This window comes from Microcebus murinus, chromosome 5 (assembly GCF_040939455.1).
Source record: "Microcebus murinus isolate Inina chromosome 5, M.murinus_Inina_mat1.0, whole genome shotgun sequence".
NCBI lineage: Eukaryota > Metazoa > Chordata > Mammalia > Primates > Cheirogaleidae > Microcebus > Microcebus murinus.
Window position 1 is genome coordinate 103,157,210 of NC_134108.1, and position 13,689 is coordinate 103,170,898.

General features: G+C 54.0%; 2 protein-coding genes across 2 annotated transcripts in view; one reads left to right on the plus strand and one right to left on the minus strand.

The window, feature by feature from the left end:
• The window catches only part of LOC105869149 (triggering receptor expressed on myeloid cells 1), a 298,495-nt gene that overhangs the window by 235,630 nt on the left and 49,176 nt on the right, over window positions 1–13,689 (plus strand). The window lies entirely within an intron of this gene.
• NCR2 (natural cytotoxicity triggering receptor 2) lies at window positions 1,483–10,041 on the minus strand. The gene is made up of 5 exons (XM_076003586.1): window positions 9,084–10,041; window positions 3,597–3,726; window positions 3,392–3,505; window positions 2,683–2,795; window positions 1,483–1,496 (listed from the first exon to the last, which is right to left on the minus strand). Exons 1-5 carry the CDS (start codon window positions 9,862–9,864, stop codon window positions 1,483–1,485), a joined length of 1,152 nt encoding a protein of 383 aa, XP_075859701.1. The 5' UTR covers window positions 9,865–10,041.

The following is a 13,689-nucleotide window of genomic DNA, read 5'->3' on the forward strand; positions in this document are numbered from 1 at the left end:
CCGAGGCCCAGTGTCACGAGGCAAAGGACAGCAATAAGCCACCATCCGCCCCCCAAGAGAACTGCGGGGAAAGCAGCGTCCTCAGAGCAGAGGCAGGTTTCAGGGAGAGAGACGGTGGCGTCCAGAGAGGCGGAGCAGATAGGGCTTGTGCTCAGGGCTGTGCATTTCAGACGGCAGGGCCGAAAGGTTGATGGATTTGGTGAAGCGTGGGAACAGGGGCTAATGTAATGGATTTCAAATAAGGTTTTATTGAGATGGGATTCTGGGGCGACGAGAACAGGGGCACCCTGGGCTTCTCGTGGTGACTGGAGTGAACAGGGATGGAGTAAAGGCATGAAGCAGCTGGCCGTGGGGGACAGCGGGAGACAGGCGTCTGCACAGGAGCGGGTGGAGGTCTGGGATCGCGCTCGCTCCTGGGTAGGCGCGTCTGATGGAAAATCTGGGGTCCCCCCCACTCCTGCTAAGTGGCGTGCATGCTGGGTGAGGGGCGGGGCTGCAAATGGATACAATTTGTGCAAATCCATCTGAGGATGAAAGGAGAGCTCCATGCAAGTTCTGACGCTGAGTGACAGCCAGATGACTCCACAGAGCAGGGGGGGCTGGTGGGGATGGGAGGAGAGGCAGCAGGTCAGTTTTACCTGAGACACCCAGACCGGCTTAGCAGTCAGAGGCATGGGTGTCTCCGCAGGCAGAGTGGAGGCGGGTGCTGGAGACCACGCGATGGGTTGGAGGTCTGTTTTAAGAATTAGTGGGACTCTAGGTCCTCTGCCTCCCGTGACAGTGAGAGTAGGTCAGCCACCCACTTCCTCTCCTCCCTTTCGCTCACTACCCCGCAGGGAACTTGAGGTCAGTCTCCGGTGACGGGGAGTCACAGAGGTGCTCCGCTGGGGCGCCAGGCACGTGGAGAGAGAGTGTGATGGGAGCTGAGTGGGAGCAGACACGGGGCAGGGAGGACCCCTCGCTCTGCGGCAGTTGGTGCCAGGCTTACACCCCCAAGGAGGACAGGCAAGAGTCCTTCCTGGAGAAACTGAGCTGTCAGAGAGAAAAAATGGCCCAAGCTGCCGCCCAATCTGTGCGGGGCCCCCAGACGCCACGGCTCACATGCAGCATCTGAGCTCTGCAAGGCCATGGGCTGCAGCAGAGGCTTCCAGAAAGCTCCGAGGAAGGACAGAGGCCCACGGAAAAAGGAAACAAAAGACACAGCAGGCACTCAGAGGAAACAGAAAATACACAAAGCTTAAACAACGTTCAAGAGTTAAAACTTTAATATTTCCAGAGACAATATGGCACGCCAAAATAAAACATGCTGTGCTATAAAAAGGAATATTCGCAGAACAAATGGGCCGTTTAGAAATGAAAAAATGTGATAGTATAAACTGTAAACATTTGGAGAGAATGTAACCCTAGAGGAACTTTTCCAGAAAGCAGGAATAAAGGAAAATGGAGGATGAACAGGAGAGAAAAGATAATAAAATTAGAGGCTCAGTCCGGAAGGTCTGACATCGGGACAGCAGGTGTCAGAGAGAGAGACCAGCCCCGTGGGGGTGACAGGCCTGGGGTAGGACGCAGCATGACCTCAGGTGCTGGGTGCTGAGCAACCCCCTGCCCGGCTGGTGCAGAGAAAAGGAAGGTTCGCTCCTTTCTGATCCTGCAGCCACACTGGCGGCGGTAAGAAGGACAGCACAGGGGTGTGCAGTGCCGGCAGGGCGAGGGGCCCGGCAGTGACACAGGACTTCAATTCCCAGGTGGTAGAAATGCGCAGAGGTGCATGCTGGGAAGGGTCGTACCAGGGGAACCAGCCAGGAGGGGGTCCGAGGACAGGACACCAGTCAGGTGTCTGGGCGCTGGTGCCAGGTGGAGGGATTTGGAAGGTGGGAGGAGGCCGAGCAACCGAGCAACACAGCACGGGGTGGGGTGGTGGGGTGGTGTTGGGGGGGTGGAATGCCGGGGCGGCCTAGGTGTCCGGCCGGGGTGTTAGATATAAGTCACAGGAGGTCATGGTTTATTCTGAGGCCCCATGCTAGGCCCAGCAGACCAGACCAAAAAGGAGTCACACGTGCTGAAGTTCCACAGTGCCACCAGGCTAAAACCAGGTTGTTTATCTGACCTTCCAAGAAATTGGGGCGGGTGAATGAATAGGCAAATCCCCAAACAGGCCACTTTTAGCTGGTATGACAAGGAAGTTCCCCTCTGCTTTAACCTTTACAAGGAACCCACTTTTTGTCCTTGTTTCTGCTCTCTTCAGTCGTGTTCTGTCGCTAAACACTGCCCAGGTCGCAGAGCGGGGTTCTCCAAACCTCTTCCGGTTCTGACGGCTGTCTGATCCACCAATTGTTCTTTGCTCAAATAAACTTGTGTAAATTTATCCCGTCTAGGGTTTTTCTTTCATCAGGGGCTATAGACAGTAGGAGGAGGAGAGGAGGAATTGTCATTCCTGGCTCCGCCCCTGGTTTGGTGGGAAGATGTTGCCCAGGCTTTGCTCCCATAACCCATAACAGGACGGCCTGGCCCATCCCGCTGTGCTGAGCTGGGCGGGGGTCTGGGAGGAGCCCTCTGCTCTGGAGGGAGGGGGAGCCAAGGGCTGGGGGTCAAGTTCTGGCCTTTTCTTTGCAGGGAGGGCAGAGCCCAGAGGTCAGGGAGGAGCTCCTGGGCATCTGGGCTTGGGGGAGACTGGCCACCCACCTGGGGTCCCGCGGCTCCATGGGAAGCGCCTGTGGGCCGAGGGCCTGTGCTGAGCTAGCGAGCCCAGCAGAGACTGCCCTCGATGCTGCCGCACCTGTCGGTTCCTCAAGGCCCTGCGATGTGAGGAGAGGGAAGAAACACAGGAAGGGGCTCGAACCCGAACCCCACAGCCTGCCCCTTCTCCAGCAAGTCTGCTCCTGGCCGGCCCTGACTCTGTTTCCCACCCTCCTCACTGCCGGTTGTCCCTGCAACTTTCACCAGCGCCACCTAGGTTTCCCCCCCACGTGTCCCCTTCTCCCCAGAGCTGGTGGCGCTTCCCCTCCTGTGTCCCCTTCTCTCCCTCAGGACCAGAGCCAGGCCAGTCCTGGGACTTGGGTTGCTGGGGGGCAGGAGGGGCAGGGCGTTTCCGGTTGTGCAGGTCAGTGTTGCTGATGGGGTGGGAGGGAGAGAAGAGATAGGGGTTGGGGGAGAGAGAGACAGGCAGACAGAGAGGAGAAAACAGAAATGTGGATGAGATTCCTGCGAGTTTGCAGCTGTGGAGCAAAGGCAGACCTGTACCGTCCATGTGAGCGAGTCAGATGGGCGGACTCTGTGAGGCTTTAATTTGGGGAGCTGTGGGGGTAGTTTAGTTTTCCCACTCTGTTCTCCGGCCGACTCCCCCCCCCCCCCCCCCCGCTCCATCGCCCCGGCCCCACCCGCGCCCACTCACCAGAGCAGCAGGGCGGGCAGCAGCAGGCTCTTGGCTGCAAGGAGTCCACAGAGCGCAGGGACCAGGGCCCGGGGGACTGCGAGGAGGCCGAGGTGGGGCGTGGAGTCGCGTGGCCTGGAGGGCAGAGAGGACAGGTTGGGCGGGCGGTCTCCTCTGCGGTCCCTTGCCCAGGCCTGGGAGGCTGCGGGTCCCACCCTGAACTCACTGTGGAGGGGCAGTGGTGGCAGATGGAGCCCCAAGGGTCTCTGTGGCTCTTCCAGCTGGGGACACACAGCTCTGGGTCTGTGATGAGACCAGGTCGGGGGAAGCCCAGGTGGCCTGCGTGGAGGCAGGGGCTGCCGGGGAAGAGAAAGGACAGTGGGTTAGTGGGTGGGAAAGCCTGCCAGCGGGAAAGCCGGGTCTGCGAGCTGGGCCAGACTGGGAACAGTGCCCCTTGGCCCAGAAGGAGAAAACTGATTTGGGAGGGTGGGGACTGTGTTACGAAGTCCCTGGCTCAGACAGAGCTGTGGCCTGGGCTCTGCGGGGTGCCCAGGAGGAGCACTGGCAGAGGCTCCAGGAGGCCTCGCCCCCTCCCACCCCCTGCACCTCTGGGCAGCGTCTGCCTCGGCCCCCTCAAGGGTGGGGACAGCCACCATCCTTAGGGCCCTTTCTTCTTTCACCTCCATTCTTGTCCTCCCTCCTCTGTTTGGGGAAAGGAGCCACTTGCGGGGAATGTGAAGGGCTGCTGTCACATCCCTGTCCCTCTGGCCCTGTGGCACAGCCCTGACCCCACACCCCCACCACCTGGGAGTGCCTTGCATGGCCCCTCCTGACTCTGAGACGTTGTAAGCCACCTGCACGCCACTCCCACTGTTCACCTTCCCAGGAAGGCCCAGACCTACCTGTGCTCTGAGCCCTTATGGGGGGAGGGGTGGGGGTCTCTGGAAAAGTGGTGGGGGCCACCAGGGTCAAAAAGACAATGGCTGCTGTGGGTGGGTGGGGGGCCCAGAAGGGGATGAAAGTGGGGTCGGCCCCAAGGCTGTGAGAGCAAGTGGTGACTGTCCATGTCCTCGACTGAGTCTATGTCCCCAACCCTGTCCTGGAGGGGAGGAGCCTCCAGGAAGGCGTGTGGGGGGGGGAAGAGGGCAAGGGCTGGGAGGGCTGGAGGAGAGGGTGCCAGGGGCTGGGACATCCCCCATCCCAGGGACTGCCCTGGAAGGCTTTCATTGGACAGGGCCCCAGGCCCATGGACACGTGGACACGATGCTGTCCCACAGGGGCGCTCTCTCTGAGGCAACCTGGGATACTGGCCAGGAACAAACCTGTGCCCAGCCTGGAGGAGGTGTTTGGGACACACTGGGAAAATTCTAGACCTGTGCTTGTGAATGTGTGACCTACGGGCGGGTGCTGGTCCATGACCTGTTTGTAACCCGCCCACAACAAGGTAGGTTTAAAAACTGGGAGTAAGGATTGCAAAACTTTTATGTCACTTTGATATTGCCTCAGCATCCAAGCATGTGGTTAGGAAACTCTTCTCGTCTCCTTGAACAGGGTACGGGCCAGCTTGGGAGCTGTCAAACTGGTGTGGGCAGTAGAAAGTAGAGTGAGCCAGTAACACACGAGGACCAGGTTACAGAGTGTGACACTTTAAGGTTAGTTGTTAGCTATTACCCAAAAGTATAAAAACACCTGAAAAAAAATATTTATTTTTTTATAATTGTTATTTTTAAATGATTTTCATTTTTGATTTAATATGTATTTTTTAAATTTAGAGCTTTAACCTGATTAGCTAATTTATGGTAGAGCTGTGATTACCTAATTAGAATTCTAATTATCAGATAGCAAAAGTTTTTGTCAAGAAAAGACAGTTCTTTTTTTTAATGGGGCAGTAATAGTAAACCAAATGAAGATGGTAGAATTGGTGTCAAAGAAATTTTTTCCTTCTGAGATTATTCCAAAGAGTTTGCACTGGCTTTGTTTGGAAATAGAATGTCTCACTGTGGCAGGTAGAATAATGGTATCCCCAAAATGTTCACTCCTGGAACCCCAGGGACCTGTGAATATGTCACCTTCTATGGCAAAAGGGACTTTTCAGATGTGATGAAAGTTAAAGACCTCGAGCTAGGGAAGGGATCTTGGATTACCCAGGGCAATTTAATGGTACGAGTCTGTAAAAGCAGAGACCGTTTCCTCGCTATTCTCAGAGGCAGAAGCAATGTGAGAGGGACGAAGGAAGGAGTCCACTAGCTAAGGAATCCGGTGGCCTCTGGAATCTGGGGGCAGTCTCAGGATACAGCCAGCAAGAAAACTTACAGCTGCAGGAAACTGAATTCTGCCAAGGATCTGAATGAGCAGAAAACAGATTCTCTCCTAGAGCCTCCAGAAAGGAACCCAACCTGCTGACACCTTAATTTCAGTCTCGTGAGACATGCACTGGACTCCCAAGCTATGGAGCTGTAAGATAATAAATTTGAGTTGTTTTGAGCACCTAAATTTGTGGTAATTTGTTATGGCAGCAACAGGGAACTATTGTTCTTGTGTAGTGTGAGTTTTGTAGTTAGCAGTAAAGTATTAAAACCTAGTGAGTTATTTGTTGAAATGTATTTGTTGAAATGAAGCAAATACACCATAAAAACAAGTGACATAGGCCGGGCGCGGTGGCTCACGCCTGTAATCCTAGCACTCTGGGAGGCTGAGGCGGGTGGATAGCTCAAGGTCAAGAGTTCAAAACCAGCTTGAGCAAGAGCGAGACCCCCGTCTCTACTAAAAATAGAAAGAAATTAATTGGCCAACTAAAAGTATATAGAGAAAAAATTAGCCGGGCATGGTGGCACATGCCTGTAGTCCCAGCTATTCGGGAGGCTGAGGCAGAAGGATCACTTGAGCCCAGGAGTTGGAGGTTGCTGTGAGCTAGCCCCGGGCAACAGAGTGAGACTCTATCTCAAAACAAACAAACAAACAAAAAAACAAGTGACATGTGCATAAATACACATAATACAACATAAATACACAAGTTCAAAAGAAAGTATTTTTTTCCCCAGGTAAAAAAGAGTATTGGATTAAGAAGCTTTTGAAAACAATCAGCATTCCACTTATAAACACGACTTTAGCGGGTTTCTTGTGAAGTAACACTTTGTATTGCAAAGACTTACAATCCATCTACAATTGCCAAAATGTTGAAAGACTGCTATGGAGACCTTCAGTTCACAATATTGGGTTAATTTACAGCAAAGAAGGAAGCTTAAATATCACTTTTCATTGACACCTTAGGTTGAAATATTTCAGGAAATGGATAATGACATGAGAGACCACCTCTTAGAACATATAAAGCTTGCAAAGTATTTTTCACGGCAATTGGAAAAAAAAATGCACAAATATTGTTAGCATAGCTATTGTCTTACTATATGTGCAATTTGAACACAGTGATATGAAGGAATTCTATATCTTTTAGTTTCATTGCCGAAAACGCAACTAGCTCTGAACTGGATAAAACAATGAAAGATTACATTATCAAAGTATGATTTGGGTTAAGTTTTATGTAGGAGTATAATCTATCTGATGGATGAAGTTGCTATGACAGGAAAACATTCTGGAATAGTGACCCAGATTAAGAGACCTTGGGCTACATTGTAAATCAATGCACTGCTTCCTTCATTGAGACAATTTTGCTATGAAAACAGTATCAGCCGAACTGAACAGTGTGTGCTGACCAACATGGAAAAAATTGTGAATTACAAAAGGTGAATGTATGAAATCTAAAATCATTCTCTTTATTATCATCGTAGCCAGCCATTAGTGCATAGCAATTTACAAGGGGGAAAGTTCTGTTGAGAATGTTTGATCAGTGGAAAGAACTCCTAACGTTTCCACAAGACAAGAAACCAGTTTAGAACAGACTTTTTTAGAGATGTGAATTGCACAATCAGACTTGTTTATATGACAGTTTTGATGTTCATATTTCCATGCAAGGAAGGAATGCAACATGGTTTTCAATGGCAAATAAAATCTAAGTGCAAAAGTGAAAGACACCTAGAATAGTTTCTATGAATTGTTATGACATGTTCTTAATAACAATTATCAACAAAATAGATGACCTTGATATTGCATATCAAGTGTTCATGGAGAAACCTTAATTGCTTCATACAATGTTTTAAATTTTGTTTTTTGTCAAAACAAGAGTATGCAGAGGAAATTAATATAATAGATCCAGAATCCATTTTTCCCATCAAAAGATAATTTAAATTAAACTATAACTTTATAGGATAAAACTTTGGAACTGGCTACCAATGAAGGATTGAAGATGCATTTTGAAAATACAGCCTCATGTGCTTCCTTTTGTAAAAGTTAGAAATAATAATATTGTTGAAATTACTTTAAAATTCCTTCAATTCCTATAAACATACTTCTGTGAGACCAGTTTTCCACTCTGAGTGTTATTTTAAAAAAAGGCATCAATACAATTTCTTCATCCATTTTCTCTTAAGAGATATGGTGCCATAAATAGTACTCAGATTAGGCAAGTTAACAAGTAAGAAGAGTACTCATTTGTCACATTAAAATCATTAAATATGGATATGCAGAGCGTTTGTTCAAAATGTGCATATTGGCATTTAATATGGAGAATTGCTATTTCCCTTTTAACTTTGTGTTTAGTTATGACTGGGGAACAATAAAACATTATGGGTATAATGTTAAGCCACTATATTAATCATACTTTCAAATGATCGATGTCTACTGTCTTTGTAGTTTTAAGTTTTTCCCTATGTTATATTTATCCTGATTATATTTGTTGAAATGAGGTTTTATATCTGTCAAGTCTAATAAACATTTTGGGCTTTACTCTGTGTTTTTCTTTCATCTCATTTTATTTTTCTAGTAATTTGTTTTTACTGTATTTTACCAAAAAAGTAGCCACTTATGAATTGCAGATTTTAAAAAAAAAATGTCTTCCACCACGGATTCTTCGAAAAGCTCTGCTCTAGGCTAGAGGTTAGCAAACCTTCTGTAAAGAGTCAGGGGTAAATATTTTGGGCTTTGTGGGCCATGCAGCCTCTGTTACAACCATTTAACTCTGCTCTTGTAGCACGAGAAGGGCCACCCTCAGCAGGCACATACGGGCACAGCTGTGTTCCAAAACAACTTCGCTTGGCATTAAAAATTGAATTTCTTATATAATTTTCATATGTCACAAAGTATTATTTTTCTTTTGAGTTTTTTTTTTTTTTTTCCCAACCACATAAAAACCATTCTTAGCTGTCAGGCCACAGTTAGCTGACCCCTGGTCTGGACCAGAAGGGATGAGCGGGTCCCCACCCAGATACCAACGAGCCCATGTGAGTCCCAGGGAGGGGGGGTGGGTTTGCAACCAGCGGATACACATTTACTGAGCACCTGCTGTGTGCCAAAGATGCCGGGCAGTCTTGGGCCCTCATGTGGCGGGGTCATATGGACGTGACCAGTCAGCATGCTCAACTGATGTGCTTCCCCTGTTTGAGCATCTCTGGGGAGCCCACTGGCTGCGGGCTTGTGGACCATGGAGGCAGACAGGGTGGGTGGCTGCAGGTGTGCATCTGTGTGCCCCGGGCACCTGTTCCCAGCAGCTTTCCTGGGAGACTGGGGTGGGGCGAGACTGCCTTCCACGATTAGGAAATGGGGGTGATGGAGGCAGCAGGAGGGAGGGAGGGGCATCCCCCCTTTCAGGGAAGGGGCTCACCTGGAGACACCGCCAGGTAGAATTTGATGGACTTGGAGACAGAGTTGTCGGAAGCGCGGTAGACTTTACACCAGTAGTGTCCTGAGTCTTCCTTCCTCAGGCTGGTCATGGTGACAATGAAGAAGCCAGCAACAGGGTCGTCCCAGATTGAGAATCGGGAGACCTGAGCCAGTGTCCAGGGCTTGGAGCTGGTGACCAGCCTGGTGCACACGAGAGCTGACACCTGCTTACACCAGCCTTTCTTTTCGTAGGTCCTGCCCGTGGATGTGGGCGGGTACTGGCATCTCACCGAGAGCTGCTGCCCTGCTGTGCTTTGAAGTTCGTGCACCCTGGGCAACGCCCAGGAGCCTGGAGAACAAGGCCCCAGGTCAGGGCCACGTGTGGAACCTGCCTCACACCAGGCCTCTGGCCACACAGCCACCTGCTCCCTGCCCCTGCTGTCCCGACAGTCCCTGCCGCACCGTCCCCTCCTCTGCCCAGCTCTTCCCCCCCTCACCTGGGAGCAGCAGCAGCAGCAGTCCTGGGAGTGCTCTCCGTGCCGGGCCCTTGTCCTGTGTGCCAGTGGGAAGGGACATGGGGGCAGGCTGGGGAGAGGGAAAAAGGGACGAGGAGAAAAATGAGACAGGCCGGGGAGGTGGGAGACTGGAGGGAGATTCTGTGGTACAGGGAAGTGGGGACCCCCAGCTTCAGGCGTGGCTGGGCCTGGCGGGCTGGCACATGGCTCCCTGGCCTCTGTGGAAGAGATTGCTCTCCCTGGTGCCCAGCTGTCCCCTCCTGCCATGACCCACCCCTGGGGGAGGAGCTGAGAGGGCCAGGAGGAAACTGTGGTCAAGTAGTAGATGCCTCCCTCTGTCTCCTTCCTGTGCACTGCCTCTTCTTTGCAGGGGACTGGCTGTGCCCGCCTCTCCAGGGACAGTCAGGCTGAAAGTGGGTGACAGGCTCAGAGACACTGAGGCCCGACCATGAACCCCAGCCCCCTTGGTCACAGGGGGGCGGTCAGAGACGTCACGCCTAGGCCTGCCTGGTGGGTCAATGATGTGCTTCCCCCCTGGGAAGTTTCATGGGTGCTGGGGGGGAGGAGAAAGGAGGTGGAGAGAGAGCCTGGAGCAGGGACCCTCAGAGGGGGCGGGGGGACGGGTCCCAGGAGCCCAGACCTGGCTTCGTCTCTGTGTCCTCAACTCCGGCTGCCTCAGGGCACTGCAGAAATATTTGTGTAATTGAATAAACAGATCTTAATAAACATAAACGGATGAAAAGTTCTAGCATCTCTTTAGTGAATGTTAGCACTTTTAAGATTTAATTTTGTTTTTTTACAAAAGGTGGAACTTACAGAGAGAGAGGATCGACATGAGGACTGGTGGAGAGGTTTTGTGTAATCACAGTTGTGCCCGGGGGCGCTGCGGCTACCGTCTGTGCAGAGTTAATGGCTGAGACAGGAACCAGAACCCGCCCAGTGGACTTGATTTTACGTCCACTGCTCTGCCCACCCCTGGCCCCCCACTCCCTGCTGCGCCCCGGTGCAGTGCCCTCCTCCTCACAGTAGGAGGAAGCAGAGACTGAGGATGAGAAGGGCAGGGGGACGGGCCACAGGAGCACGCAGTAGGGATAGCAGATGTCAGGTTGGGCCCAAGGGACAAGGTGGGAGAGCAGAGCCAGACGACACCTGCAGGGAGCCCGAGGCCCCTCCACCACGCCTTACTCGCGCGCCGTGACTGCAAAGCATGTGCGTGCACACTCTCTCGTAGGGCTTTTCTTTTTCTCAGAAATGGGAACCGGGGCCCAGACACGGTCAGTGACCTGCTCAACGTCTGCTCAACGTCACGCGGAGAGTGGGTGGCATTACCAGGACAGGCCTCCTGACTTTCCACCGGAGTCTTCCGGCAGCCTGGCCAAAGCCTGACCCACAGACCGGACAGGAAACCCAGGGTGAGGCAGAGCAGAGGTGCGCTGGGGGGCTTTCTCACCTATGGGGGGCCCAGCTCCCCCTCCCTGGACCTAATTACATGTCATATCAGCGAGGGATGGGTCAGGAGCGGGTCACTGTGTGTGAGGGTGTCAGCAACTGGTTTCCTACGATGATTTCCCCCTTCTCTAACCACTGCTAACCACTGAGAAGTGACACCTCCTCCTTGTAGGCTCATAAGAGCTGCCCTGGCCACATCCCACCTGCCCCGTGTCCCACCAGCCCCCCGAGATTGGCCCTGCGTTGTTCTCTGCTGTGTCCCACAGTACAGGGACCTCTCCAAAGGCAGGATCTGCCCCCCGCCATGGCTTCCCCACCAAGATGAGGGGGTGGCACCCTCCACATGACTTGGGACCTGGAGTGCCCCAGGCTGGGACCCTGCTGGAGCCACGTAGACCCTCGGTCTCCTCCAGCATCCGGGACCTGAGTCCCAGGTGTGGGAGCAGACAGCCTGAGCTTAGGCTCAGCCCCGTCGGGCATGGAGCTGGCCCTGCTCTGCGGGGCTCATGACAGCCCCTGTCACATGTTGAATTTTTGCAGGAGGGGCTGGGGCAGGCAGCTGTGGTGGGACTTGGGGCTCCTTCAGCTGTCTCCTCAAGAGATGGGGCAAGGAGCCACCACCAGGGAAGGGCACGGCCAGGGGTCCTGTCGTAGGCCTGGGGTTCTGTGGGGGACCCCTCTGTCTCCCTCTGAGAGGCCCCTCAGGGACCTTGGTAGCCTCAGTGGCCTCCTCACCCGACCTCACTGGTAGCATTCTCAGGGCAGACCAGAGAAGGAGCTGGGGAGCTAAAGACATGGTGTTTCCAGAGGGGCCGGCCCTCCCCTCGCCTCCCTGAATGGGCCTGGGCAGACCAGAGATCAGTTTCTCTGTCTGTAAAATGGACACATTGTGCCTTCTTTCCCATCTATCCCAGGGTGTCCTTCACCTGTGGCTTCCTGTCCGTGACCTCTGCTCTGGAGAGCCCTGCAGGGGACCTTGGCAGCCCAGGGTGTCAGAGCTGAGGGAGTCTGGGCTCCCTCCTCCCCAGCCCCCTCCTCAACAGACACACGTGTCGGGAGCTCTGACTGGATTCCAGGTGGACCTGACCGCACACCGCCGACTTAGCTCAACACGGGTCCAGGGCCCCCTTATCCCGGGTGCTCACACGCGGTTGAAATGAGGTGTCTGCCCTCCCTAGGGACCAGCGGGGCTGCTGGGCCCCTGATGCAGGAGGAAGCTGCAGCCTGTCCTTTCCCTGCTGTTAGGTGGAAGGAAGGCGGCCATGGGGACGCAGCGGCACAGTGGGGAGGGGAGGGGCCTGCCAGTGGGGACTAGAGCTGGGCAGGGCTGAGGCCCACAGGGCAGTGACCTCCACCCTCCCCTCTGCCCACAGACCCCACCTGCAGACCCCAGTGGGGCCCCAGCCAAAGCTTTCACCTTTTTCACTCTTCCTCTCCCTTTTGTCTGTGTCTGGGCAGAGCCCCTCTTCAGGGCCCGCTGGCCCTGTCCTGCACAGGAGGCCCCACACCTGCTGTGGCCGGCAGGTGTTCCTGCCTTCAGGCGAGGGGCAGGGAGAGGAGGGAGTTGGGCGAGCAGGCGTGGCACCGGGCTGAGGGCTGCCTCTGGGGTCAGGGTTGGGGTGGGGTGCCCCAGCCCTCAGCCTGAAGTGAAGGCTGTGCTGGGGCTCTGGGGTACAGAGACTGGAGGCCCTGGGGGTGACCCAGCATCACGGCTTCTCTGTGTGCCCAGGCCTAACCAGCCCCTGCCTCTCCGCTCCCACCAGCTCCGGGAGGAGCTCCCTCCCTTTGGGGCTCAGCCCTTGCCCCCTCTGTCTTGTCAACAGCTGCAGCTGTGTCCCCAGAGAGGACAGTCTGGCCTCCCTTGGTGTCTGAGCCCAGGGGGAGCTGGGGTCTCACCAGAAGGGAGGTCTGAAGGGGTCCCCAGGACTCAGCTCAGAGCTAGGCCGGGCTGGGCAGGGGTGAAGGACCAGCTCTAAACTGCCCCATGCTGGAGCCCAGAAATAGCCACAGGAGCAGGGATGAGAGGGAATGTCCATCAGTGCTGATGTCACAGCTGGGGAAGGGAGGCCCAGAGAAGGCAAGTGGCCGGTACAAAGTCACTCAGCCATTTCAGGGCCGAGCCAGGGCCAGGACCCAGGCTTCCTGTCTCCCGGCCTGGTGCTCCTTTGGGCTCAGGCTCCTTACAGGCACCTCCTGAGCCCCCAGCCCGATTTGCCTACTGCAGACCCAAGGAGTCCTCCCCCTGAACCCCAACGAGTCTGCTTGTACCTCTGGCCCAGTGGCTCTCTGCTCCCACTCCAGTAGGATCTGTCTGTCACCAATTGCCCTCACAGGGTTATTCCTGCCCAGTGACAGCAGACACGAGTCCTTTCCTGGTTCCTGGAAGCCCCTGGCTCCCAGGGTGCCAGGTTCCCCCAGACCTGGGCTCAAAGCAGCCTTCTCCCCACCAGCCCGGTCAGAGGGACCGAGGGCCTGTCCCCACAAGCCTGCAGTCTGGCCCACGGCCCTTTCACAGGAAGTTCAGAGTGGGTCAGGCACAGAATCAGGCTCCACCCCAAGAGCCCCGAGCCTGGGCTCTGGGAGTGCAGGGGGCAGTGATCACCCACGCTGGGCACCCCCTGCTTCTCCCGTCTCTCCTTGGGA

Bases quoted from the DNA above. Each gene is read 5' to 3' on its own strand.
- NCR2 (XM_076003586.1), bottom strand. From the start codon at position 9,864: ATGGCAGGAGGGGACAGCTGGGCACCAGGGAGAGCAATCTCTTCCACA. The intron at 3,727-9,083 runs GTGAGCCCCTTC...CTTCCCCGGCAG, and splicing joins CTACCTGGCGGTGTCTCCAG to CCCCTGCCTCCACGCAGGCC. The intron at 2,796-3,391 runs GTGAGTGGGCGC...CTCACATCGCAG, and splicing joins CTGCCCGCCCTGCTGCTCTG to GGCCTTGAGGAACCGACAGG.